Here is a 27551-nt window from a genome sequence, read left to right as displayed (position 1 = left end):
AGCAGGCCAGGCAGCATCGGTGGAAAAGAGTAAATAGTCAAATTTCAGGCCGAGACCCTTCAGCAGGACTGGAGAAAAAAAGATGAGGAGAAGAGTTAAGAGGTGGGGGGAGGGGAGGGAGAAACACAAGGTGAAAGCAGAAGGGTGAGGGGTAACGTAAAGAGCTGGCAAGTTGATTGGAAGAAATAGAGGGCTGGAGAGGAGGGGAATCTGATGGGGGAGGACGGAAGACCATGGAAGAAAGGGAAGGGGAGGAGTTGACGGGCTGGGAAGGAGAAGATAAGAGAGGGAAATGGAAATGGGCAATGGTAAATGGGGGGGCAATAACTGGAGGTTTGAGAAATCGATATTCATGCCATCAGGTTGGAGGCTGCCTAGAGGGAATATAATGTGTTGCTCCTTTAACCTGAGTGTGTATCATAGCAGTAGAGGAGGCCATGGGCTGGCATATGGGAATGGGAAGTAAAATTGAAGTGGGTGGCCACTGGGAAATCCCACTTTTATTAGCAGATGGAACATAGGTGCTCAAAGAAGTGGTCTGCCAATCTATGTCAGGTCTCATCAATTACAGGAGGCCACATCGCGAGCACCAGACACAGTATATGATCCCAACAGACTTGCGGGTGAAATGTTGCCTCACCTGGAAGGACTGTTTGGGGCCCTGAATGGTGGTGAGGGAGGAGGTATTGGAGCAGGTGCGGCACTTGTTCAGCATGCTAGGATAAGTACCAGGAGGGAGATCAGTGGAGAGGAACGAATAGAGACAGAAGTCGCATAGGGTGTGAGCCCTGCGGAAAGCAGAAAGATGTGTTTGGTGACAGGATTCCGTTGGAGGTGGTGGAAATTATGGAGAATTATGCACTGGATGTGGAGGCTAATGGGGTGGTAAGTGAGGACAGGAGGACCCATCCCTCATGGGGTGGCAGGTGCATGGGGTGAGGGCAGATATGGAAGAAATGCGGGTGAGTTTTGGAATGAAAAGCCTCATCTTGAGAGCAGATGCAGAGAAAGGATTGGCATTTTTACAGGTGACAGGGTGAGAAGATGTATAGTCCAAGGATCTGCATCAGTGGTGTTAAAAAAGCTATCAGTGGATAAGCTGTGAGGAAAAAGGCAGGTATAACTAGGACCCATGCAAGTGTCCATAGCTACACCTTTTGTCTGAAGGAAATGGGAGGAGACAAAGGCAAAGGTATTGAGAGTGAGGACCAGTTCCACCAGACGGAGGAGAGTGGTGGTGGAGGGGAACTGATTTGGGGTGGTGTCCAAAAGGAATCAGAGGGCTTTGAGTCCTTCCTGTCAGTCCAAGGCCTCCTCTACTGCCGTGATGAGGTCATGTTCAGGTTGGAGGAGCAACACCTTATATTCTGTCTGGGAAGTTTCCGACCTGATGGCATGAACCTTGATTTCTCGAACTTTCAGTAATTCCGCTCCCTCCTTTAACATTGCCCATTTCCTTTTCCCTCTCTCATCTTCTCCTCACTTGTCCATCACCTCCCTCTGGTGCTTTTACCCCTTGCCCTTCATCCATGGCCTTCTGCCCTCTCCCATCAGATTCCCCTTTCACCAGCCCCTTATCTCTTTCACCAATCGACTTCCCAGCTCTTTACTTCACCCCTCCCCTCCCAATTTTACCTATCTCCTATCACCTCCTCCCCCCCACTTCTTTCTCTGTCTTTTCCTCTTCCTTTCCAGTCCTGATGAAGGGTCTCATTCCAAAACGTTGACTATTTACTCTTCTCCAGAGATGCTGCCTGGCCTGCTGAGTTCCTCCAGCATTTTGTGTGTGTTGCTTTGATTTCCAGTGTGTTTGTGATTTGACAATGCAGAATAAAGTGTAACAGCTGTGGAAAAGGTGCAGTGCTGGCAAGCAAAAAGGTGCAAGGCCATAATGAGGTAGTGGCTGTGAGTCCCTTGGAGAGCTTGTGAGTTCTGCTGAGAGGATCATCGGGATCTCTCTTCCTCCCACTGGAGATATCTAACCGGAATGCTGTGTACGCAGGACCCTTAACATTGTCAGTGATCCCTCCCATCAGGTAGGAGGTACCATAGCATTAGGGCAATGGTAGGAGACAGTTTCCTCCCTCAGGCCGTAAGCCTACCGAATTCCCTGGCTTCATCACATCTGAAGTGCCAGTGGTGTCATACCATTCAGTTTTCAACTTGCCTTGTAAATGTACCTTATTTGTTAATTTCTTTGAGGCTCTGTTACTTCATGTGCTGGGTGTGAGTTACATGTACTGTATTGTGCACCTTGGACTGGAGGAGTGTTGTTTTGTTTGGCCACGTACCCATGTGCAGTTGAATGACAATGAAATGAACTTGAACTGACAGACTTGTAACAGTGGGGTAGAGGCTATCCTTGAATATGATGTTACCTATTGAATGCCAAAAGGCCTTGATAGAGTGGATGTGGAGAGGATGTTTCCTACGGTGGGGGAGTCTAAGACCAGAGGACGCAGCCTCAGAATAGAGGGGTGTCCTTTTAGAAGGGAGTTGAGGAGGAATTTCTTTAGTCAGAGAGTGGTGAATCTGTGGAGTTCTTTACCACAGGTGGCTGTAGAGGCCGAGTCTTTATGTATACTTAAGACAGAGGATGATAGATTCTTGATTGGTCAGGACGAGACAGGATACGGGGAGAAGGCAGGAGAATGAGGCTGAGAGGAAAATTGGATCAGCCATGATGCAATGGTGGAGCAAACTCGATGGGCCAAATGGCCTAATCCTAACTTATGGTCTTATGCACTTTCAGGCCTTTGTATTTTCTGCCCATTGGAAGAAGGGGCAAGAATGAATATCCTATATACTGACTGCTTTGCTGAATCCGTGGAAGGGAGGCTGGTTTCGGTGGTGTGCTGAATAGTGTCCAGTCTTCTGTGTGAAGCAGTGACACCCAGTTAAGGTGTTTTCAAAGGTGCATCGATAATAATTGGTGAGGGTCCAGGGGAACATGCCAAATTTCCTTAGACTTCTGAAGAAGTAGAGGCATTAGTGTGTTTTCCTGACTATGGTTTGGCATAGTTAGACCAAGACAGGTTGTTGGTGATAGTACTGTTACTGTGCAAAAGTCTTGAGCGTATGTAAAACAAATTCTGTAAAGCAAAGATGCTTTCAAAAATAAAGAAATGAAAAGTTTCAAAATATCAAAAAAAATTACTATGAAGAGCAGTAAACAGTCATAAAAAAACTAAATCAAATCCATGTTTAGTGTGACCACGCTTTGTCTTTAAAACTGCATCCATTATCTTAAATACACTATTGTATAGTCTTATAAGGAAATCTACAGGTAGGCTGTTCCAAACATCATGGAGAATTTGCCTCATTTCTTCTGCAGACTTTGGCTGCCTCACTTGCTTCTGTGTCTCCAGGTAATCCCAGACAGCCTCAGTGATGTTGAGATCAGGCTCTATGGAGACCATAACTTTTGAAACCATCGGGTACTTAAGACTTTAGCATAGTACTGCATTCTCCTAGGAACTCGAAGCTCTCAACCATCTCAAGCTCAACACCGTTGATGTAGACAGGAGCAAGTGCACAGCACCACCCCCCGCCCCCATGAAGTCAATAACCAGCTTTTTTGTTTTGCTGACCTTGAGGGAAATGTTGTTGTCATGACGCCATGTTACCAAGATCTCGAGTAACACCAACAAAATGCTGAAGGAAACTAGCAGTTCAGGCAACGTCTATAGAGAGGCATAAAAAGCCGACATTTCAGGCTGAGGGTCTTCATCAGGACAATGGTACAAAAATAATTCACATTTCTAAAGAAAAATACTTCAGACAGATGTTCATGGATCCCTTGCATGTTGATACTGGACCTGCTGATTAAGATCTGCTGGATGGAGTATCAGAAAGGCAGAAAAAAAGGTAGAGGGATTTGAGGGGGAAGTTCTTGGCTGCTGACCATTAATGGTGGAGAGCAAATCAGGAGGTCAGAACTGGATGAGGCAGATGCTTTGGAGGGTGTAAGGATGGGAGGAAACTACAGGAAAAGGAGAGGCTAGGCCATAGTAGCTTTGTGGACTAGTGTGCAGAAGCTTGAACTATTGAAACGGAGACGGGAGTTCAAATCCCAGCATGGCAACAGGGAACTAGGAAGCAGAAGGCTAGCACAATAGAGCTGCTACTTCACAGTGACCTGCCTCACTGCCTCCGGCGACATGTGTTCAATCCCGACCACCGGTGCTGTATGTGAAGAGTTTGCCTGGTTCTCCTGTGTAGGGCTGGCCACGTCCCAAAGGTACGTGGATCGGTGGATTGGCCACTGTAGAATGTAACTGGGGTGAGCCGCCAAATCCAGTGCTACTTGGTGAGAATGTGGAGAGAATGAAATGAGATTAGCGTAAAGGGATGTCAGGTGGAAGCAGGCACACAGTGAGCCAAAAAGTCTGTTTCCATGGTGATGCCAGGTATCTGGATTAACATACAATCTGCTGGAGGAACTCAGCAAGTCAAGCAGTACCGATAGGAGGAAAAGAAATGTCAATCATTTCGGGCTGAAACCCTGCGTCAGCACTGGATACAGGAGTTCGATCCAAAACATCAACATTTCCTCTTACCTCTCCACCCACCACACCACACCGATGCTGCTCGATCTGTTGAATTCCTCCAACCGATAGTTTGTTAGCCTGTTTCCATGCCGTATGCCTGGGACTCTTCGGTTTTGAAGTTTATTTATTTAGAGATGTGGTGTGGAGCAGGCTTTTCCAGCCCATGAGCCACACTGCCCAGCCACCCATCTATTTAACCCTAGCCTAAACACAGGACCATTTACAATGACCAATTGACCTACATCTTTAGACTGTGGGAGGGAACCAGCGGAAACCCACACAGTCACAGGGAAAACTTACAAACACCTTGCAGATGGTGCTGGAATTGAACTCCAAACTCCAGTGCCCTGAGGTATAATAGTGTAAATCCACAATTTCAGCAATAACACCCAATAAACTGGCATTTTATTGTAAAAATCCCTATAGGAATTATCTGACCTGCGTGTGATTGCAGACTCAAAGTGCCTTTGGTTCTTGCTTGCCCATTGTCATCAGTCACCCTTCTCCTCTGGACCCTGTGGCACCACTCCTCCTCTCCTCTTCATTCTAGCTCTCTCCCCTTTCCACTCTTATTCCTGATGCAGGGGTTTCACTCAAAACCTCGACAATTCCTTTCCTCCCAAGGATATGCTGCTTGGCCGTGCAACAGATTGTTTGTTGCTTTGGATTCCAGTGTCTGCAGTCTTATATCTCCTTTTGCTTTTTCCTGAACTGCCTTTGTTTCAGTGCATTTGCATCAGCTTGCAGAGCAGGCACAGAACTCTCAACCACAAACTTTGAGTTTGACGTGCATTTGTAAGCAACATTCCCTCTATTTTTTTTAAAGCTGCATGAAAACTGCCCGAAAACTGCACAGCAATTTTTTTTGTAATGTGCGTACTATGAATATTTACAATGAAAATTGGAAAATAGCATAATTTGATTTTATTTATTAATAGAAGGATAGAATGAAATCAATAGAACAAAGAAAATCTTTTGAGTTTAGTAAACTGTTTCTCGTTTGCCTTTATTCCAGCTGTGCAGCAACGAGGGCTATGTGCACGAGGGCATTTCAGTTACTGCGCTGCTGTGCACCCAGGCAGTTTAGAGTGAGTGGTCTTTGTACAACACCTTAAAACATTCAATGGCATTTTACTGGATCACTTTCACACAAAACTTGATATCAAGCCATGATGAAGCAATGGAAGTCTGGCCCAGAGGGTGGGGGCTACAAAGACAGGGAGGGTCAAGGTACAGTGGGGAATTGCTACAGTAGAACACTAAATTCCAAAATCCACTGTACAGGACCGGCTGTCTGTTTAATTTTTGCCAGCGGAAACTTGGCACAGAATTGAATATTGCAACATTTTACATCTGCTCTCACAGTTGACATAAGAAGAAATTTCCACAATTTTGAAGAATATCAGGGGAATTTTCTCTGGTGTCGGAGCCAGCACTCCAAAGATTATCTGGTCATTATCACGTGGCTGTTTATGGGATCATTCTGTGCTGCTTTGTTTCCAAGCTTACGCATGAAAAATAATTAATTGGCTGTAAAATCACAAGGACAGGCCCAAGTTAATTAATCAACTAGTGGGCCTTGAAGGGGTGTGAAACATAGACAGGAGGACCAAATCAAATTATACACTCAGTGGCCACTTTATTAGCTACCTCCTGTACCTAACAAAGTGGTCATTGGGTGCACGTTTGTGATTTTCTGCTGCTCTAATCCAAGCACATCAAGGTCCAGTACATCAGAGATGCTCCTCTGCACACCACTGTTATAACGCGTGGTTATTTGAGCTGCTCTTGCCTTCTTGTCAGCTTGAACAAGCCAGGCCATTCTCCTCTGGCCTCTCATAAGGTGCAGTCACCCACAGAATGCTGCTCACCGAATGTTTTTTTTTTCCTTTTTTGCACCATTCACTGTAAACTCTAGAGACAGTTGTGTGTGAAAATCCCAGGAGGTCAGCAGTTTCTGAGATACTCAAACTGCCCCATCTGGCACCAACAATCATTCCATGGTCAGGTTAACTTAGATCATGTTTCCTCCCCAGTCTGATATTTGGTCTGAATAACAACTGAACACCTTGGCCATATCTGCATGTTCTTATGCATTGAGTTGCTGCCATATGATTAGCTAATCAGATACTTGCATTAAAGATCTGGTGTACCTTATAAAATGGCCACTGAGCTTAAACTCTTTGTTCAGTTTCAGCTTTGTGGGCCTGGGAAGCAGAACTGGATCAAATTATGACGGGCTGCTGCTTGAGCTTTTTAAAATTTTGGTAGCAGACTGAGGAGAAGATCCAGAGTATGTCATCCAGTGAAACTGCAGATGTTCAGAATTCTGATAAAATAGTCCACATTTCATTTTCCTTCCAACTTGCGTGTGAAGAATATTCTAGTTCCTGGAACCCTGATGGCTCAGCGTTATTCATTTTTCTTCAGATTCCAAGGTGGGTTGATTGGTCACATTGCTGTGGCATTAAGTTTCATAAACTTTGACCGTCAGTGATATAGTGCTATTTCTGGAGGGCTTCCCAGTCCTGTTGGACTCCTGGTGCTCTTTCCCTCTGAGTAGTCTCCTGTCTTCTCTAGCTGATCCTCCTTTCTTCTTCACCCCTTCAGTTTGAAGTGGCAAATTTATTAATCTTTCTATTCTTGCAAGATAGAAATTCCTAACACAGTGGCATTTCTATGGGTCGGCTTAAAGCTGCTTACTCACTGGCCTTTTCATGGTTACTCTGGCCCTTGGCCAGTCTGATATGTGTTGTTTGTAAGTGGCTGCCAGTTAGCTTGACGTTCCTGGAAGGGGGAGGGGGTTGGGTCACTTGTGCCAGTATCAGGACCAATTACATTTCACTCTATTGATACAAAGTTCTCTAAACAGCGACACGGTTGACATTTATTAAACCTTTCCACTCAGCTTGGTTCTGAGAAAGAAGGAAAATTTCTGAATTCTTAATTATATATTTATTCTGTGAAATGAAGGTGATTCTGCGTTCTAAATTATGTAATTTTATTAGAACCTCAGAGTTTCAATTACCCCATAAACATCTGTGCGTGTGTATGATAGAATTGTGAACCTATCAGCGTCAGATAATACGCACACATAAATAGAGACACACACAGAGCTGGCAGATGACACTACTGATCTGGGCTACATTTGAAATCTGCCTGATTTACCTGCTCCCACAAAGCTTTGGGATTTTATTTTCTGATTTATTATCCTATTTTCTTAATATTATTTATTTATTTTGAAAGCCTCTATTAAATCTGTAACTCCAGCCCAAATCTGATGGGAAGGACAGTATTTTCAAGGAATGGTTTCTAGTGGGATATAAAGGCAAAGACAAGAGGGAGAAAGGACATTTGCAAGTTGGGTGCTGCCCTGAAAATTGGAAAAAAAGTTTGGATGTGGGATGTCTGAAATAAAAACAATAAAGATTGATGGAAAAACTCAGCAGGTCAGTCAGCAGCCATGCAGAGAGATGGAACCAAGGGAATAAAACACGTTGTGAAACAAACCACTGAGGGTAGGGGAGGTAAAAGAGACAGACTTAAATCTTGTTAAGGAGATTGAAAACAGAAAACTCGGGACTTCCAGTAAGATGGCAATTGTTTAGTTGCTGCGAACTTTTGCTCCGTTATTCTTCTTACCTTTGCACTGTATGTCTCCCTTCTTAAACCTTAGTTAGGTATTTTATTAGTTCTCTTTTACCTGCCTGCAAACACATCTATCTTATAATGGCTATCAAAAACAGAAAACTCCAGTAGTTTGTTGAATGCTTCCTGTATTTTCTGTTCTTATTTCAGATTTGCAGCATCTGCAATTTTTTTAAACTTTCAAATACTGTTGAATTTGAACACATTCAAACTTTGCAGAGAACGTCCTAAGGAGATTTACAAGAGTGATCCCAGGAATGAAAGGCTTAATGTTTGATGTCCTGGGCTGGGACTCAGTGGAGTTCAGAACGATGGGGTGGTTGGAAGGGAAGGGGTGAGGAGGGAGATCTCATTAAAACATAACGGACACTGAAAGGCCAAGGTAGATTGGATGTGGAGAGGATGTTTCCATTAGTAGGATAATTTAGGATTTGAGAGCACAGCCTCAGAATAAAGGTTTGCCCCTTTAAAACTGAGATGAACAGTAATTGCTTTGGCCAGAGTGTGGTGAATCTGTGGAATTCATTGCCACTGGTGGCTGTGGAGGGCAAGTCATTTGGCGTATTTTAAAGAGAGTTTGAGTGGCTCTTCATTGATAACAGGGAGAAGGCAGGAGATTTAGGAGTGGAAAAAATCAGCCACTATTGAATTGTGGAGCAAACTTGATGGGCCAAATGGTCTAATTCTACTCCCATGTGGTATGCTCTTAATTCTTCTGATAATTCCATCTTTGAAGAACCTGAGTTACTATATTCAATGGGTCATTGTCACGTTATCATTTTGAACTTATCATTTATCTCATTTGCCTTTAACCTTCTGACGCTTCAGTCTTTCAACTTGTTTCATTCCCTTTGATCCTACCAGCCCCCTCCACTCCCTCTCTCCAATTTAAAACTTCCGCAGTTAACAGTACCAGCAAAGGGTCTTCAAACAGTTAACTCCGTTTGATTTTCTGCAGGTGTTGCTTAGTGCTTGCAGCATTTTTACAATTTTTATTCCATTTACAGTCCTGTCCACTTTCCCTCTGACAAATTAAGTCTGAAAGCCTGTTTCTCATTTGTCAGATTCTGAAAATGTGCATCAGTGCCAAAGATTTTCGCAGTTTTTAATAGTCAAATAGTTACACACAGCATGGACATTAAATTCCAATGTGGGCTGTTAGCAAGCAGCCTTCTCCATCAGAAGCATACATTTGGGGAAATGAATGAGAGGCGGACATTGAGGCAAAATAGCAGGGATTGTGCTCAAGGCTATCGAATGTTCTAAAGATAATCCCTCCAACTGGCAGTCCTTATTAGTTGTGGACTAATAAGAGAAGATTGCAGAGAAGCATGCTGCGTTGGTGGTGGGGGAGAATGTGGACTTTGATCATTTCCATGATCTTAAGCAAAGGGAGGCACCAGTGTAAGGAGGTGCAATAAATAACCCACTGAAGGCTTGTCAGTGAACACAGCAGAAGGCTTTCATTTGCCATCCTGAGGTGGCTTGCAGGATTTCAAAGTCTTGTCCTCTCCTTGAACTTTGGAAAGGAAGTACATTACTAAATCAAACTGGCCTTATTCACGTTTCTTTTTCTTTTGAGGAAGCTGATCCTGCAGTAGAGGATGCCCTCATGAAAGAGCATCTGTCAGTGATCCTGTATGAAGGCACGAGGTGATGATTTAGACCAAATCTAAATGAAGTGGTGCCACGTGTGGCCCAGTAACCAATGTGTTTCATTGCTTCAACAGTGTCTGTTGATTCGTAAAAAGAAATTCCAAGCAGGATAAGCCTTTTTTAAAAATTTTTGCTTTAAAACTGGGCAGAACTGTGTAGCGTGGGAAGTAACCCATAAGACATAGGAGAGAATTAGGCTATTCGGCCCATTGAGTTTGCTGATTTACTTTCCCTCTCAATCCCAATCTTCTGCTTTCTCCCCATAACCTTTGGCACCCTGGCTAATCAAGACCCTATCAAACTCTGTTTTAAATACACACAATGACTTTGCTTCCACAGCCGTCTGTGCCAGTGAATTCCACAGATTCACCCACCCTCTGGTGGCTCAATAATTTCCTCCTCATCTCTGTTCTAAAGGGACAGCTCTCAGTTCCAAGACTGTGCCCTTTGGTTCTAAACTCTCCCATTATCGGAAACACCTTCTGCACACCCACTCTATCTAGCCCTTACAATAAACCAGCAAAGGAGGAAGCACTCAATAGGTTTGGTAACACCTGTGAGAAGAGAAACTACAGAGTCAATGTCTCAGGCCAAGCCCCTGGTTTACAAATTAAATTGCATTGTCCGTCTGTGTAATAGGATTCCAAAGGACGTGATTGAAATAGGTAGGTTAACAACATTTAAAAGGCACCTGGACTGTTAGATTGATAGGAAATGTACAGAGCCGAAGTCCATTGACTCCTCGGTTAATGGTAGGGGTCTATGGCATTAAAACAAAGGTTAGAAACCCATGGGCTGGAGGGGTGTAAACAATTTGGACTAATTTAATTGGGAATATTGGTTGGCATGAGCCAGATGGGCCAGAGAGCCTGTTTATCTGCTGCATGACTCGATGACTCTTAATTTAACAGGAAACCAGCTCATGTTCTCAGTATTATTCATTTATTTGTTTTGCACAGTGTGTCTTCTGAACATTGGTTCTTTGTCAGCCTTTGCATGCAGTTTTCATTGATTCTCACGTATTTTTTCGCTTTCCCAGGAAAATTAACCTCAAAGTAGTGTAAGGTGACATACGTATTTGAAATTTGGAAGTGTGACTCATGGGCTTTGAGAGTGCTACTCGTAACTAAGCTAACGTATTGGGGGGGGGGGGCATGGGGTGGCCAGTTGACATCACAAGCCTGAACTCTGGTTTGGCTCCACGATTCCTTTAGTAAAGTTGTCATACTACACACAGCCTAAAGGAGACTCTAACAGGAGACTCTGATCCACCTGCATTCATATTTTTAAAAAATTGTTTCTTTATAGAGGTTTGTGATTGAACAGGTGAATAGTTATCTGAGCCAAACCATTTAGTGAAGAATTGGCTAAACCCTTGATGAAAATTGTCGGAAATCCACAGAGTACAGAAATGAGGATTAGTTTAAACAAACATTAACTTTGACATCAGCTTGGGGTCTAAAGTGGGTCCTTCTCTTCTGTTCTGTGATTAGTTGGTTATAGACTTAATAGTCAAGTCAAGTTTATTATCATTTAACTATATAAATATGTATAACATATTTAACCATATAATGTATACAGAAATGAGAAGTTTCTCCAAACCAGGGTGTAAAGCACAGTAGTACACACAACATGCGATAACTAATGAAGGTAAAGATAAAATCTACTGAAGAATCACACATAAATAACAAACTAAAGTGCATTAATATATATTATAAGTTATGGAACAGAGTAACCAGTGGCGCTTTGAATATGATGCAGCAGGGAGTTCAGAAGCCCTAAGGCCTGAGGAGCGAAAGCTGTTTCTCATCCCGACCATTCTTGCTTTTATGAATCAGAGTCTCCTTCCTGATGATAGAAAGTCGGAGGATGCTGGATGGGTGGGATCCTAAATAATGCTAAGAGCCTCTGTGCGCAGCGCTCCTGATAAACGTCCCCCATGGATGGTCGGGAGACCTCTACCATCCCTAAATAGTCATTTAAAAGTGTGCTACCGAAGGGTCTCATCCTGAAACGTTGACTGTACGCTTTTCCATAGACGCTGCCTGGCCTGCTGAGTTCCGCCAGCATTTTGTGTGTGTCTATTTAAAAGTGGGACTGATTCGGAACATCTGTTGATAACATAAAGGGCAGAACATGTGGAACTACTTTCAAAGAACATAGAACAGTTCAGTACAGAACGGGCCTCTCTGTACACAAGGTTGTGTCAACCTGTATAAACTTACTCCATGATCAATGTAACCCCCCACCCTTACTCAACCTGTAACCGGGCAAAGAGCAGGAAAAGCCTCACTGGGCTGAATAGCCTTTTATGAGGATTGATCAGATGAAGCACTGCACCCCCTCTGTGAGCCGGTAAAGAGCAGTGGTGGATTACGGCAGACAACTGGGTGGTGACGTTTGCACTATTGATGAATAACATTCTGGATTTTCTCTGCTTACTTTCAAAATCAAAAGAGCCAGAGACAATAGCTGAAAATCCTGTCTTTGCTCCATTATGTGAGGTCACCCACAGCGCAGAGAATGCACACAGGGTTTGGACTGAGAGATGGCAGCCAAGCACTGACGGGGGCCTGTAACCTGGGCGATGCAGGTTTGTTGTCACGCTTTAAAGATTAAAGGTTACTGAGGCTTTCAAAGCACATTTTTTTTTCACTCACATGTGAATAGAAATGGTGAATTTGAAGTTAATAATACAAGAAATTCTGCAGGTGCTGGAAATCTTGAGCAAACACACAAAATGCCGGATGAATTCAGCAAGTCAGGCAGCATCTACAGAGGGGAATAAACAGTCGATGTTTTGGACTGGAAGGGAGCAGAAGCCAGAACAAGGAGGAGGATGTGGGAGGAGTTCCCCTCCATAAACCTGCCTGACTTGCTAAATTCCTCCAGCATATAGTGTGTAAAGTTAAAGTTATCATGTATTCAGACATCTTTCACAGACTCAAGATTGATTATTGTCATTCTTCAGTGCACGAGTGCAAATGAGAAAAAGACTATTTTTACTCTGGATTCGAAGCAGCATAAAAAACACAATAAGCATAAAGAACACAATAAAAACAGAAAAGAAAACACAATATTCAGCCATCATCCAGAGTGTTGTGACCACCTCTATCACAGTTTGGTTTCCCACCGCCTCCTCCCTCCCCAAGTCGAGGTTGCAACAAGTGGGCCGCTCAGCGGAGAAGATCACTGCTGTCAGCTACTGACATTAAAAGAGCTGTTCATTACCAGAGCAAAGAAAATGGCTGAAAAATTTATTGCTGACTCCACCCACCCGAGCAGTCACCTGTCGACCAAATTGCGAACAGAGAGATGCGTGGCGGTCGATCACCACCAGAACAAGGCACCTCCCAAGCTTCTTTCCTGCACAACATCCATTAAGTGGCCTTTCCTGCTCACGTGGTCCGTCGGTAATTATTGAGTTTGTTCATATGTTCACATTTAATTAAGTTGATTATTGACCTTTGCATATTGTTCTGCTAATTGTTGATTGTTCATGACTGCTTGCATTATTGTCTTATAAATTGTAGGTTGCCGTTGTGTTGTCCGTCATGGTACTGCCCTGTGCTTTATGCTTTGCACAGAACCACAATCAATTCTGGTATGTTTCACATACTGGCAATAAAGTGACTCCGATTCTCCAGAAGTATAAAAGCAATCCGATGAATCACAACTGTCATAGACATAGACTAATTGTATGTACATAAAATGACACTAGGTGATGTCTTTGCAGTGCTGGTAGGGGGTGGTATTTGTTCTCTGATAAACCAGAATCCCCAGCACTGGGACCCTCCCTACTCTTCTTTAACATGCCTGACCTGCATTTTAACCCCCGCTACTTCAGGCAGCAACTCAGTGGATTGAGCAACGTCTCTGGGATGATGGTGGGAGGAGGAACTGCGGACATTTCAGGTCAAAACCCTGCGTCAGGAATTCCTTTCCCCCAGCAGATGCTGCTCAAGCCACTGAGTTCCTCCAGCAGACTTGTCTGTTGGCCCAGATTCCACTATCTGCAGTCTCTCGTTAGTTCACTATCCTTAGTATTTGGTAAATACAGAGGATGGAAAGAGTGACGCTGGAGGAGGGTGCTTGTTGGGGGGGGGGTGATTACGATTGTCAATGTATAGAGAAAATCCCTCTTTAAGAGGAATAGATAAACAGCCAGCACCTCTTCCCCAGGGCACCACTGCTCAGTACAAGAGGACATGGCTTTAAGGTAAGGGGAGGGAAGTTCAAGGGGGATATTAGAGGAAGGTTTTTCATTCAGAGAGTGATTGGTGCGTGGAATGCACTGCCTGAGTCAGTGGTGGAGGCAGACACACTAGTGAAGTTTAAGAGACTACTGGACAGGTATGTGGAGGAATTTAAGGTGGGAGGTTATATGGGAAGCAGGGTTTGAGGGTCGGCACAACATTGTGGGCCAAAGGGCCTGTAATGTGCTGTATTATTCTATGTTCTATCTAACTAGGAATGTGAGGGAGGAGTGGTATTTTGGTGTAATAGCAGTGAAGTGCTCAGGGTTTCGGGGATTGCCTATGGATAAAATCCAGCATCCAACTTATATTGACCTTGACACAATAACAGGAAGCATCAAATTACTGGCTGTAACAATCGATCTGCATCAGTTAGTCTGTAGAGCATTTTGAAACCCACATGTGATGTCTAGTCAGATTTCAGCAGCACAGAAGGAGAACGAACCATACTGTCGAAATGTAGAAAATGCAGAGGAAATCTGATTAAACCTAAAAATCCTTGGAGCGTAAGAGAATGAATTGCCTTTCAGGCATGTAAAATCATGTGGGTAAATGTACACCATTTCTCACTCATGCCTGAAGGAACCTGAGGGGAAACTTCATATTTGCGTATCTGGAGCAAGCTGGCAGAGATGGTGGTTGAGATAGGTACAGAAAGACCATAAGAGGGGCAGCATGAGGCTATTTGGCCAATCAAGTCTACTCTGCCATTTTCTTCTCAGCCTCACTCTCCTGTCTTCTCCCTGTATCCCTTCATGCCCAGACCAATCGTGAATATACCAACCTCTGCCTTAAAAATACATAAAAGTTTGGCCTCCACAGCTGCCTGTAGTAAGGAATTCCACAGATTCACCATATACTGGCTAAAGTAACAACACATTTCGACAAGTACAGGGATAGAAAACGTTTGCAGGGGCATAGCTTAAGTGCAGACACATCATTCTAGCTTGGATGGGCATTTTGGTTGGCATAGATGAGCTGAGCTGAAGGGCCAGTAACTATGACTGAATGTTGCCACCTCAATATGAATATTCCCATCACAAGAGGAAATAACTACTATAAAACAAATTTCAAAGTAAATGTATTATCATACATGTCACCATCTACAATCTTGAGATTCATTTTCTTGGGGGCATACTCAGTAAATTCAAGAAATGTAATAGAATCAATGAAAGACTGCATCCAACAGGATGGAAAAACAACTAGTGTGCAAAAGACAACAAACTGCAAATACAAAAGAAAAAATAATAATTAAGCAATAAATACTGAGAACATGAGACGAAGAGTCCTTTAAAGTGAGTCCAGAGGTTGTGGGAACAGTTCAGTGATGGGGTGAGTGAAGTTATTCTCTCTGGTTCAAGAGTCTGATAGTTGAGGAGTAATAACTGTTTCTGAACCTGGTGGTGTGAGTCCTGAGTCTCCTGTACCTTCAGTCTGATGACAGCAGTGAGAAGGCAACGTTGCCTGGATGGTGCAGATCCCTGATTATGGATGCTGCTTTCCTGTGATAGTGCTCTGTGTCGATGTGCTCAATGGTGGGAAGGGTTTTACACACAATGGACTGGGTTGTATCCAGTACATTTTGTAGGATTTTCCATTCGAGGGCAGTGGTGTTTCCATGCCAGGCCATGGTGCAACTAGTTAATATAATCTCCACCACACATCTATAGAAGTTATTCAAAGTTGTAGATGTCATGCTGAATCTGCTCAGAGGTATTGTTGTGCGTTCTTTGTGATTGCACTTAAGCGCTAGGTCCAGTACAGATCCCCTAAAGTGATAACACCAAGGAATTTAGAGCAACACACACAAAATGCAGGTCAGGCAGCATCCATGGAAATGACCAAACCATCGCTGTTTTGGGCTGAGACCCTTCTGCAGGACTGGAAAGGAATGGGAATAAAACAGTGAGGAGAGGGGAAGGGGGATAGCTAGAAGATGATGGGTGAAGCCAGGTGCATGGGAGAGGTAAAAAGCTGGAGAGCAAGGATCTGATCGGAGAAGAAAGTGGACCATTGGAGAAGAGTAGGGTCAGGGGCACCAGGAGGAGGCCAGAGTGTGGAATAAATGAAGAGTGAAGGGGGAGGGAATTTTTTTCCCCAGAAAGACAAATCAGTTGGTGTCTATCCAGACCGAATTACAGGTGTTGCTCCTCCACCCTGAGCGTGGCCTTATCATGGCACAAGGGGAGGCAAGGAACGGGAATAGGAATGAAAATGCTTGACCGCCAGAAGGTTCTGCTTTGCCGAATAGGGCAGAGGTGCTTGATGAAAATATCCTCCAATTTATGACGTTTCTCGCCAATGAGGCCTTGATCGGGTGGATAGCCATAGGGTTTTTCCTAGGGCTGAAGTGGCTAACATGAGGGGGCATAGTTTTAAGGTGCTTGGAAATAGGTACAGGGGGGATGTCAGAGGTAAGATTTTCACAGAGTGGTGGTTACCAGCGAATGTAGTAGAGACCGATATAATAGGGTCTTTTAAGAGACTCTTGGGTACATCGAACTTAGAAAAATAAAGGATTATGTGGTGGAGAAATTCTAGGCAGTTTCTAGAGTAGGTTACATCATCAGCACAACATTGTGGGCCGAAGGGCTTGTAATGTGCTGTAGATTTCTATGTTCTATGTTCTGATTCAGTGGAGGCCACATCAGGCGATCCCAACAGATTCACAGGTGAAGTGTTGCCTCACCTGGATGGACTGTTTGGGGCCCAGAATGGAGGTGAGAGAGGAGGAGAATGGGCACTTTGGCCACTTGCAAGGCTAAGTGCTCGGAGGGAGATTAGTGGGGAGGGATGAATGGACAAGGGAATCACAGAGAGAGCGATCCCCGCAGAAAGCAGAGAGTGGGGAGGAGTAAAGATGTGTTATGTGGTAGGGTCTCTTTAGAGGTGGTGGAAGTTGCCGAGAGTGATTAGAAAGATGTGGAATTGATAGCTGCCCACCTCTGAGTTTCTGATGAGGACTGGCACATGGACCTGTGGTTCCCTCCTCATGATGTCAATAATCATCTCCTTGGTCTTGCTAACATTGAATAAGAGGTTGTTGATGAAGCACCATTCAGCCATATTTTCAATCTCCCTCCTACGTACTGCTTCACCCCCATCTTTGATTCAGTCAACGACAGTGATGATATCAGCAAACTTAACCATGGCATTGGAGCTGTGCTTAACCTTACAATTGTGAGTCTAAAGTGAGTAGAGCAGAGGGCTCAGCACCCAGCCTTGTGCACCTGTGCTGGTGGAGTTTGTGGTGGATGTTGTTGCCAATCCAAACTGACTGGGGTTTGCAAATGAGATGAGAGATTATAATTGGTCCCCCATCTGAAACAAAGTGAACTCAAGCTGCGACTATGTAACCTATGCTCATTACAACCCTCTTCAGCTGTCCGAAAGTTTGGTGAAGATGTCCAAACCTGTGCGGCACGCTGGCATAGCAGTGTTAGCGGCAGTGACCCGGGTTCAGTCCCGCTGCGGTCTGTAAGGGGTTCCTGTGACCATGTGGGTTTCCTCGGGGAGCCCCAAAACCGCACAAGGTAGGGCTAGTCAGTGTGGGGAAGCTGGAAGCACGGCAACGTATGCAGACTGCCCCCAGCACAATCCACAGACTGTGTTGGTCATTGGACACGTTTCACTCGGAGTTTCGATGTACATGTGACAAAGCTGATCTTTATCTTCTTTTTAAAAAGTTGTTCTGATGATGTAACTGGAGTGGTGATAAGGATGGCTGCCAATAAAATAAGATTAAGATTATTTTGGTCATGAGATGCATACACCAGAAATAAATTCCGTGGAAATTAGTTTCTGGCAGCAACAGTACAGTATAATGGGAAACAATGATAGACATAAGTTAAAAAAACTTAAATTGATACAAACTAGGGCGAGCATATGTGGATGCTGTATGGTCAACTCAAGAGTCGATGGACCAAATGGGCTTTCTCCCTATACGATAACTCCATGACGGTAGGTTTAAATTGACGAGCAAAGGCAACAGAGACAACATGACAAGTCTGGAAGTCACTGCTGAAAGAAGCAAGCGAATTCAGTGATAACTTTTGGAATGGAGAAGGATCTGCTCCAGAGCAAGAAGCAACCTTAGGTGTGAGGAGGATTGGGAGGGGCCGTGTTTGACAAGGTCAATCAGAGACTCCTCGGAATCCTTCTGCTGAATTACTACCAGGCAGCTGTGGGTAGGATCAGTTTGCTATCTCTTGGACCCCGAGGCAACCCTCCTGTTTTATTGAGTGTGCTAGAGAAGTTCTCAGACTCTTACCCCCACCTTCTCTTGTATGGTGTTAAGTCTCTGTTCCTTGTAAATCTTCAGCTTCTGAGACACTCCATCTGGGTGCAGTGTGGGCCAGAAAATGGAGAGAGAGAGAGAGAGAGAGAGTGAGGGGCTGAGCCAGTGACTTACAGTCAGACGTGCACTGAGTCACTTTCCTGGGCACCCTGCCACAGACAAGTGAGGATTAATCATTGTCATCCTGCACAAAGCTAAAGGTGAAGGGCTCTGGCCAAGATCGGTATGGGGCAGGAGGCAGAAGTCAGAATGGAAATTGAGGGAAGCAGCAAAGCTCTGCCGAACAGGTTGTCTCAGTACAAGTTTGCAGTGATTTGGGATCCCCTCTTCAGGAAGAATGCCAGAGACTGTGCAGAATGGAGGCAAGTGTTAAGTGGAGAGACAGGAAGTGCTTGTTTGCTTTCTCTTAAAGTGTAAAGATAATTTAAAACTCTTCTACTGATCCGAAACATTAACCTGGTTTCTCTCCCCTCTGCTGCTGCCTGACCTGTAGAGGTGTGTTTTTATTTCTGATATCTGCTGAATTTGTTTCCCCTTGATTCTGGGAAGATTGAGTAGATGCTTTTGAAGTTGTATCAGGTTAGAATCACAGGATCCCACGTCTGTGGCAGGCAAGGAGTCCGTTTGGATCTTGGTGGGGATAAAAATATTTTCAAAGAGAGGAGAACTGGAAAAAACTTGGGGGCAGGGCAGCATTTAAAATGTAAACGCTAAAATTGAAATTGAAATTGAAATTCGCTAAATGCTCCTCATACATTCCCAGAATCATTCTGGTAAACCTCTTCTGGACCCTTTCCAATACACCTCTATCAAGTCACGTCTCATCCTCCTTCATTCTAAAGAGAAAAGCTAAGAATCATACTTATGTTGAGTGAATCATTGCTTCATTGTCATTGGACAGATAAAGAGAAGGGATTTCATTAAAGAAACAGCTTTCACAATGACAGTATGTGCCCTCTTCAGTGAAGTGCTTCTGACGTGTAGCCCCTGTAGGAAACAGCAGGCAAGCCACAAGCAGTAATCTCCCACAGGCAGCAGAGTATATTGACGTTGCTTGGTGGAGAAAGCACTGCTGAGATACCAAAGTGAAATTCCGCTTCTCTTCTCATAACAATACGTTGGGAATTCCTGTGAGTGATCGTGAGTCTTCTAAATGAAAGCACACCTAAATGGGAATGACACTTGAACCGAAAACCTATTGAGCCAAAATTACTGAAAGAATCACATGCCCTCCACTTCTTCGAATACTTCCAGTTCCCCGATCCCGACCACTTCATTTTCACCATGGATGTCCAATCCTTCTACACTTCCATTCCCCATCACAAAGCCCTCTGCTACCTTCTTGACAATAGAGCTCACCAGTTCCCCAACACCACCACACTCCTCCGGTTGGCAGAATTGGTACTCACACTTAATAACTTCTCTTTTGGCTCCTCCCACTTTCTTCAGACCAAGGGTGTAGCTATGGGCACTCGCATGGGCCCCAGATATGCCTGCCTCTTTGTGGGTTATGTGGAACAGTCTGTGCTCCAAACCTATACTGGTACTGTTCCCCAACTTTTCTTTCGCTACATTGACAACTACATTGGTGCTGCCTCCTGCACCCATGCTGAGCTCATCAATTTCATCGACTTTGCCTCTAACTTTCACCCAGCCCTCAAATTCACGGTCCAACTCGGGCACTTCTCTCCCCTTTCTCGATCTCTCGGTCTCCATCTCTGGAGACAGACTGTCCATTGACATCTTCTATAAACCCACTGACTCTCATAACTACCTCGACTCTACCTCTTCCAACCCTGCCACATACAAAAAGGCTATTCCCTATTCTCAGTTCCTCTGTCTCCACCGCATCTGCTCCCAGGATAAGGCTTTCCATTCCAGGACATCTCAAATGTCCTCTTTCTTTAAGGATCATAGTTTCCCTTCTGCCGTCACCAGTGATGCCCTCACCCGCATCTCCTCCATTTCCCACACTTTGGCCCTCACCCCATCCTCCCGTCACCACAACAGGGACCAAGTTCCAATTGTCCTTACCTACCACCCCACAAGCCTCCGGATCCAGCATATTATCCTCTGCAAATTCTGCCAATTTCAACAGGACCCCACCACTAAGGACATCTTTCCCTCTCTACCCCTCTCCGCTTTCCGCTGGGATCGTTTCCTCCGCGACTCCCTGGTCCACCAGTCTCTCCCCACAGATCTCCCACCTGGTACTTATCCCTGCAAGCGTAAGTGCTACACCTGTCCCTACACCTCCTCTCTTACCACCATTCAGGGCCCCAAACAGTCCTTCCAGGAGAGGCAACACTTCACTTGTGAGACTGTTGGAGTCATCTATTGCATCCGGTGCTCCTGGTGTGGCCTCCTCTACATTGGTGAGACCCGACGCAGATTGGGGGACCGCTTCATCAAGCACCTCCGTTCCGTCCGCCACAACAGACAGGATCTCCCGGTTGCCACCCACTTCAACTCTGCTTCACATTCCCATTCGGATATGACCATACATGGCCTCCTCTACTGCCATGATGAGGCCAAACTCAGGTTGGAGGAGCAACCCTTCATATACTGTCTGGCACAAAGTGCTGGTGGAACACAGCAGGCAAGGTAGCATCTATAGCGAGAAGCACTGTTCACGTTTCGGGCCAAGACGTCGACAGTGCTTCTTCCTATAGATGCTGCCTGGCCTGCTGCATTCCACCAGCATTTTGTGTGCATTGCTTGAATTTCCAGCATCTGCAGATTTCCTCGTGTTTGCTTTCTAAATATACCGTCTGGGTAGTCTCCAGCCCCTTGGCATGAACACTGAATTCAACAAATTCCAGTAATTCTCTCCCTCTTCCTTCCCCCATCCCAGTTTCACTCTGCCTCCTCCTTCAGCTGCCTACCACCTCCCTCATGGTTCCGCTTCCTTCTACTACCCATAGTGCTTTCCCTTTACATTCGTTCTTCACCTTCCCTGCCTATTCCCTCCCTGCTCCCCCTCCCCCACCCCTTGATCTTTCCTCTTACTGGCTTTTCACCTGGCACCTACCAGCCTTCTCCTTCCCACCCTCCCCCCACCTAATTTATAGGGCGCCTGCCCCCACCCTCTTCAGTCCTGACGAAGGGTCTCGGCCCGAAATGTTGACTGTTCATTTCCATGGATGCTGCCTGACCTGCTGAGTTCCTTCAGCGTGTTACTGAAAGAACAGTTGGCTAAAGGGCCACCACCTGAGCTACCTTATTCTGGTATATTTTTATACCCTTCTGCTGAAGATAATGGGTGTCTAGGAGGAGATATCCAAGTGGTTAGAGGTCATAACATCGACAAAGGATGGTGTTGGTCGTTGTTAATGAGGTCAATCATTATAGCCCTTCACCAACATTATAGGATTTCCTCTCAGGGAAGCCCAACCATCTCAGCCTCTTCATCAATGACATTTGTCAATGTTCAGCTTCACAGCAAACTGGTCAAATTTCTAGCCACCTGTTAGTCATAACATTGGGCCAATTTTCGATTCGCTGATTCCCATGGGTATTTGCTTTTGTAATCAGTGACATATATGGAAACATAACAAAGGTTTTCTCAAAATCCACATGGATATATTATTACCATTGGGAAGGAGGTACAGAAGCCTGAAGACTCTCGTTCTGTGTGTTATAAACAGCTTCTACCTTTCTGCAATCAGATTTCTGAATGGTCCATAAATGGACCAGTCATTGCTAGAGTTTAGAAGACTGGGCCAGGGAGAATCTCATTGAAACCTATTGAATATTGAAAGGCCTAGATAGAATGGACATCGAGAGGATGTTTCTAGTAGTGGGGCAATCTAGGACTAGAAGGCACAGCCTCAGATCACATCTCTTTAGAACAGAGATAAGGAGAAATTTCTTTAGTTAGATGGTGGTGTATCTGTGGAATTCATTGGCACAGATAGCCATAGAGGCCAAGTCATTTGAAATATTTATAGTGGAGGTTGATAGGTTCTTGATGAGTAAGGGCATCAAAGATTGTGGGGCAAAGGTGGGAGAATGGGGGTGTGAGGGAAAATAAATCAGTCATGATTGAATGATGGAATAGCTTTGATAGGCTGATTTTATGATATACGTATAGTAGTAGTAAGCAAATGTCGATCCCAGGGGATCATGGGTTTGCGCCTCTGGTGGACCGTGTCCTCTCCAGGGTGCAAGCCTAGGCGGGAAGACTTGAAGAACCGGCTGTTGCCCCTGCAGCGGGATCCCCCTCTGCACGTCACTGATGTAGTCCAAGGGAAGGTTAAGGAATGCTTAGGGTGCAGTGATCACAATATGATCGAGTTCTCTTTGAAATACGAGAAGGAAAAACTAAATTCCAATGTGTCAGTATTTCAGTGGAATAAAGGAAATTACAATGGCATGAGAGAGGAACTGGCCAAGGTTGACTGGAAAGGGACACTAGCAGGAAGGACAGCAGAGCAGCAATGGCTGGAGTTTCTGCAAAAAATGAAGGAAGTGCAAGGAAGATATATTCCAAATAAGAAGAAATTTTTGAATGGAAGAAGGACACTACCATGGCTGAGAAGTGAAGTCCGAGCCAAAGTAAAAGCAAAAGAGAGGACATACAAGGAAACCAGAGTTAGTGGGAAAATAGAGGATTGGGAAGATTTTAAAAACTTGCAGAAGGGAACTAAAAAAGTCATTTGGAAGGAAAAGATGAATTATGAAAGGAAGCTGGCAACTAATATCAAAGAAGATATTAAAAACCTTTTTAAGTATATAAAGGGTAAAACACAGTCGAGGGTAGATATAGGACCAATACAAAATGACACTGGAGATATTGTAATGAGAGATGCAGAGATGGCAGAGGAACTGAATGTGTATTTTGCATCAATCTTCACAGTTGAAGACATCTGCAGTATACCAGACATTGAAGAGTGTCAGGGAAGTGAAATATATGCCGTGAAAATTACAACTGAGAAGGTGCTTAGGAAGCTTAATGGTCTGAGGGTAGATAAATCTCCCGGACTTGATGGAATGTACCTTTGGGTTCTGAAGGAAGTAGCTGGAGAGACTGTAGAGCCATTAACAATGTGATCTTTCAAGAATCTATAGATTTGGCATTGTACCGGATGACTGGAAAATTGCAAATGTTACTCCGCTATTTAAGAAGGGTGGGAGGCAGCAGAAAGGAAACTATAGACCTGTTAGCCTGACATCAGTGGTTGGGAAGATGGTGGAATTGATTGTTAGGGATGAGATAATGGAATACCTGGAGGCACATGACAAGATAGGCCAAAGCCAGCCTGGTTTCCTAAAAGGAAAATCCTGCTTGACTAACCTATTGCAATTTTTTGGGGAAATCACCAGCAGGGTAGTCAAAGGAGATGTAGTAGATGTGGTATACTTGGATTTTCAAAAGGTAACATACATGAGGCTGCTTAGTAAGATAAGAACCCATGGAATTAAAGGGGAGTTACCAGCATGGTTGGCGCATTGGCTGATCGGCAGAAAACGGAGTGAGAATAAAGGGATCCTATTCTGGCTGGCTGCTGGTTATCAGTGGAGGTCCACAGGGGTCAACGTTGGGACCACTGCTTTTTACAATGTATCTCAATGATTTGGACTATGGAATGATGGATTTGTGGCTAAATTTGCCGATGATACAAAGATAGGTGGAGAAGCGGGTAAGGTTGAGGAAACAGAGAGCCTGCAGAGAGACAGATAGTTTAGAGGAATGGGCAAAGAAGTGGAAAATGAAATACAATGTTGGAAAGTGTATGGTCATGCACTTTAGTGGAAGAAACAAATGGGCAGACTATTATTTAGGTGGGGAGAGATTTCAAAGTGCAGAGATCAAAGGGACTTGGGAGTCCTTGTGCAAGATACTCTAAATGCTAACCTCTAGGTTGAGCAGGTGGTGAAGAAGGCGAATGCAATGTTGGCATTCATTTCTAGAGGTATAGAACGTAAGAGCAGAAATGTGATGCTGAGGCTCTATAAGGCACTTGTAAGACCAAACTTGGAGTATTGTGTGCAGTTTTGGGCTCCTTATTTTTGAAAGCATATACTGACATTGGAGAGGTTTCAGAGAAGATTCACAAGAATGAATCTAGGAGTGAAAGGGTTACCATATGAGGAATGTCTGGCAGCTCTTGGGCTGTATTCCCTGGAGTTCAGGAGAAAGGGGGGGGGGGGATCTCATAGAAATATTCCAAATGTTGAAAGGCCTGAACAGGTTAGATATGGGAAAGTTATTTCCCATAGTAGGGGATTCTAAGACAAGAGGGCACAAGTTCAGGCTTGAAGTACATTCATTTAGAGCAGAGATTCAGAGAAATTACCAGTCAGATGGTGGTAAATCTATGGAATTTGTTTCCATGAGCAGTTGCGGAGGCCAAATTATTGGGAGCATTTAAGGCGGAGATAGACAGGTTCTTGTTTATCCAATGCGTCAAACAGTACGGGGAGAAGGCAGGGGGGTGGGGATGACGGGAAGAATTGAATCAGCCTATGATTGAATGGCAGAGCAGGCTCGATGGGCCGAATGGCCTACTTCTGCTCCTATATCTTACAGTCTTATGGAAGGGCAAGCGACAGTACAGCTTGACACCAGTGTCACCACAGAAGTTGCCAGAGTGAAGCTGTAAACAACATCAATCTGCCTTAGGGACCCCGGCTCCGGATTTCTTCCTCGGGGTTTACTCCCGAATCCTTTCCCATGGGTGGGGACGGCCACAATGCAGCAGAGGTTTAAAATCAGAGTTTTCCCTCTCCTAGGCAGGCTGCCAGCCAAGGCTGATGAGCCCCAGCTGCCCAAATGTATGTATGTATGTATGAAATGCCCCGTTTCCTTGGCGGCTTATGTCTAGGGAAGACAACCTCCAGTCCCGCCAAACTTTAGAGATTGAGGCACAGTGTACAGACAATACACTGCATACGATTAAAGGAATTATATTTATGAATCTTAACTGAATGGTTAACAAAGGGTAACAAAAAGAAAAGGGCCTATTCTAATTAAACAGTCAAATGCTCAGGTTGGTGCTCATCTTGAACTTCTCTGTCAGTCACGCGCTGGGCCCTCGGTTGACGTGAAAGCCCACGCCACCTCCCGAATGTCACCCGCAATCCATCTCGAACACATGGGTCTCCTACCAGATCGTATCCTACGACCGGTTCTCCCCAGCGTTTTCTCTCCTCATTTCTTCTCGAACAAAAGTCCAAGACCAACCTCAGTGTCCCTTAACAAGAGAAACCTCCTGCTAATTGGATGGCACACATTTACATCATCCCCTATCTTCAACAACAATCCAAACAGGCTGAAACTAGAACAAAGAGCTCTTACAGAGCTGCTAAATGAAACATCTCCAGTAATTCAGTAAAGATGTGAATCAGGGCATTGCATGTATGTATATATTAAACAATCTTATGGTACATATTGCTACCAATGACATGGGTAGAAGAAGGGAGGAGGCCCTGAAAATAGAATGCAGGGAGTTAGGAATGAAGCTGAAAAGCAGGATCTCGAGGGTTGTAATCTCAGGATTGCTGCCTGTGACACTCGGCGGTGAGGATAGGAATATTAAGATGTGTGGCTGAAGAACTGGAGCAGGGGGCTGAGATTCAGAGTTCTGGATAATTGGAACCTTTTCTGGAGCGGGTGTGACTGGTACATAAGGGACGGGTTGCACTTGAACAACAAATATATTTGTGGGCAGATTTACTAGAGCTGTTGGGAGTGGTTTAAACTAATGTGGCAGGGGGATGGGAGCGAGAGTGACAGAGCTGAGGAAGAGCCATGTAGGTTTACAAGTAGCTGATGGGTGTAACATGAATGACAAGCCATTGATCGGGGTCAAATGCAGACAGAGTAAAGCGTTAAATTGTACACAGAGGTAAAATGCAAAAAGGGCAAAGAATGCAGGACTGAAGGTGCTGTATTTAAATACGTGCATCATTCCAAACAAGGTGGATAAACTCGTGGCATAATTAGAGATTGGTTGGTATGACGTTGTGGGCATCACTAAGTCATGTCTGAAAGAAGGCCATTGTTTGGAGATTAACATCAAAGAATATACTTTGTATTGAAAGGATAAGCAGGAAGGCATAGGCAGTGGTGTGGCTCTGTTGTTAAGAAATGGAATTGCATCTTTAGGAAGAGGTGACAAAGGGTCAGAGAATGTTGAATCTTTGTGGAGTTAACAAATTGCAAGGTTTAAAAAAAAATTAAGGGAATCATATACTGTATAGTCCTCCAAATAGTGGCAAAGATGTGCAGTTGTGATTGCAGAGGGAGCTGGAAAGGGCAATTGTAATGGGGGACTTCAATATGCGAGGAGATTGAGAAAACCAGGGTGTTCGATCGCAAGAGAGGGAATTTGAGTGCCTACAAGATGGCTTTTCCGAACAGCTTCTGCTTGAGCCTACTTGTGGAAAGGCTATCTTAGACTGGGTGTTATGAAATAACCCAGATCTTATTAGGGAACTTAACATAAAGGAACCCTTAGAAGGCAGTGATCATAATATGATTTAATTCAAACTGCAATTTGAGGAGAAGCACAAGTCACATGTATTAGTATCGCAATGGAATAAAGGGAATTTCAGAGGCATGAGAGAGGAGCTTGCCCAGATGGATTGGAGGAGGATACTGGTGGGATGACGGCAGAGCAGAGATGGCTGAAATTTCTGGGAGTAGTTCACAAAGCGCAGGATAGATATGTCCCACAAAGGAAGGAGTTCTCAAATGGCAGGGGTAGGCAACTGTGGCTGACAAGGGAAGTTGAGGAATGGAAAAAAGCCAAGGAAAAGTCATATAAGGTGCAAAAGTGAGTGAGAAGATGAATGATTGGGAACCTTTTAAAATCCAACAAAAAGCACCTAAAAAGAACTATAATAAGGGGAAAGATGAAATACGAGGGGTGACTGATAAGTTTGTGGCCTAAAGTAGAAGGAGTCAATTTTAGAAAACCTAGCACATTTAATTTTTCCTACATTTACACACTTAGTCCAGCAGTCGTGGAGCATACGGATCCCTTCTTTGTAGAATTCAGCGTCTTGGAACTCCAGAAGTGGTCCACACCATGGGGTGATTGATAAGTTTGTGGCCTAAGGTAGAAGGAAATAAGTTATAAATTTCAAACTTCCTGCATTTTCACTTAAAGAGTTGAACTGCATATGTATATAACAACA

At 44.4% G+C, this 27551-nt stretch overlaps 1 protein-coding gene across 7 annotated transcripts in view; it reads left to right on the top strand.

The window, feature by feature from the left end:
- rnf24 (ring finger protein 24) overlaps positions 1-27551 on the top strand; it is a 181813-nt gene that overhangs the window by 42715 nt on the left and 111547 nt on the right. Inside the window, exon 2 of one of the 7 annotated variants that reach the window (XM_059965679.1) lies at positions 6742-6988. The exons of 2 other annotated variants lie outside the window; for them this stretch is intronic. In XM_059965679.1, the coding sequence (XP_059821662.1) occupies positions 6846-6988 (143 nt within the window). In that variant the 5' untranslated portion in view covers positions 6742-6845. 4 more of the 7 variants (XM_059965688.1, XM_059965687.1, XM_059965686.1 and 1 more) reach the window with 4 other exon arrangements.

This window comes from Hypanus sabinus, chromosome 3, assembly GCF_030144855.1.
Source record: "Hypanus sabinus isolate sHypSab1 chromosome 3, sHypSab1.hap1, whole genome shotgun sequence".
NCBI classification, from domain to species: domain Eukaryota; kingdom Metazoa; phylum Chordata; class Chondrichthyes; order Myliobatiformes; family Dasyatidae; genus Hypanus; species Hypanus sabinus.
The sequence above is the reverse complement of the archived record's forward strand: the minus strand, read 5'-3'. Positions and strand labels throughout refer to the sequence as shown.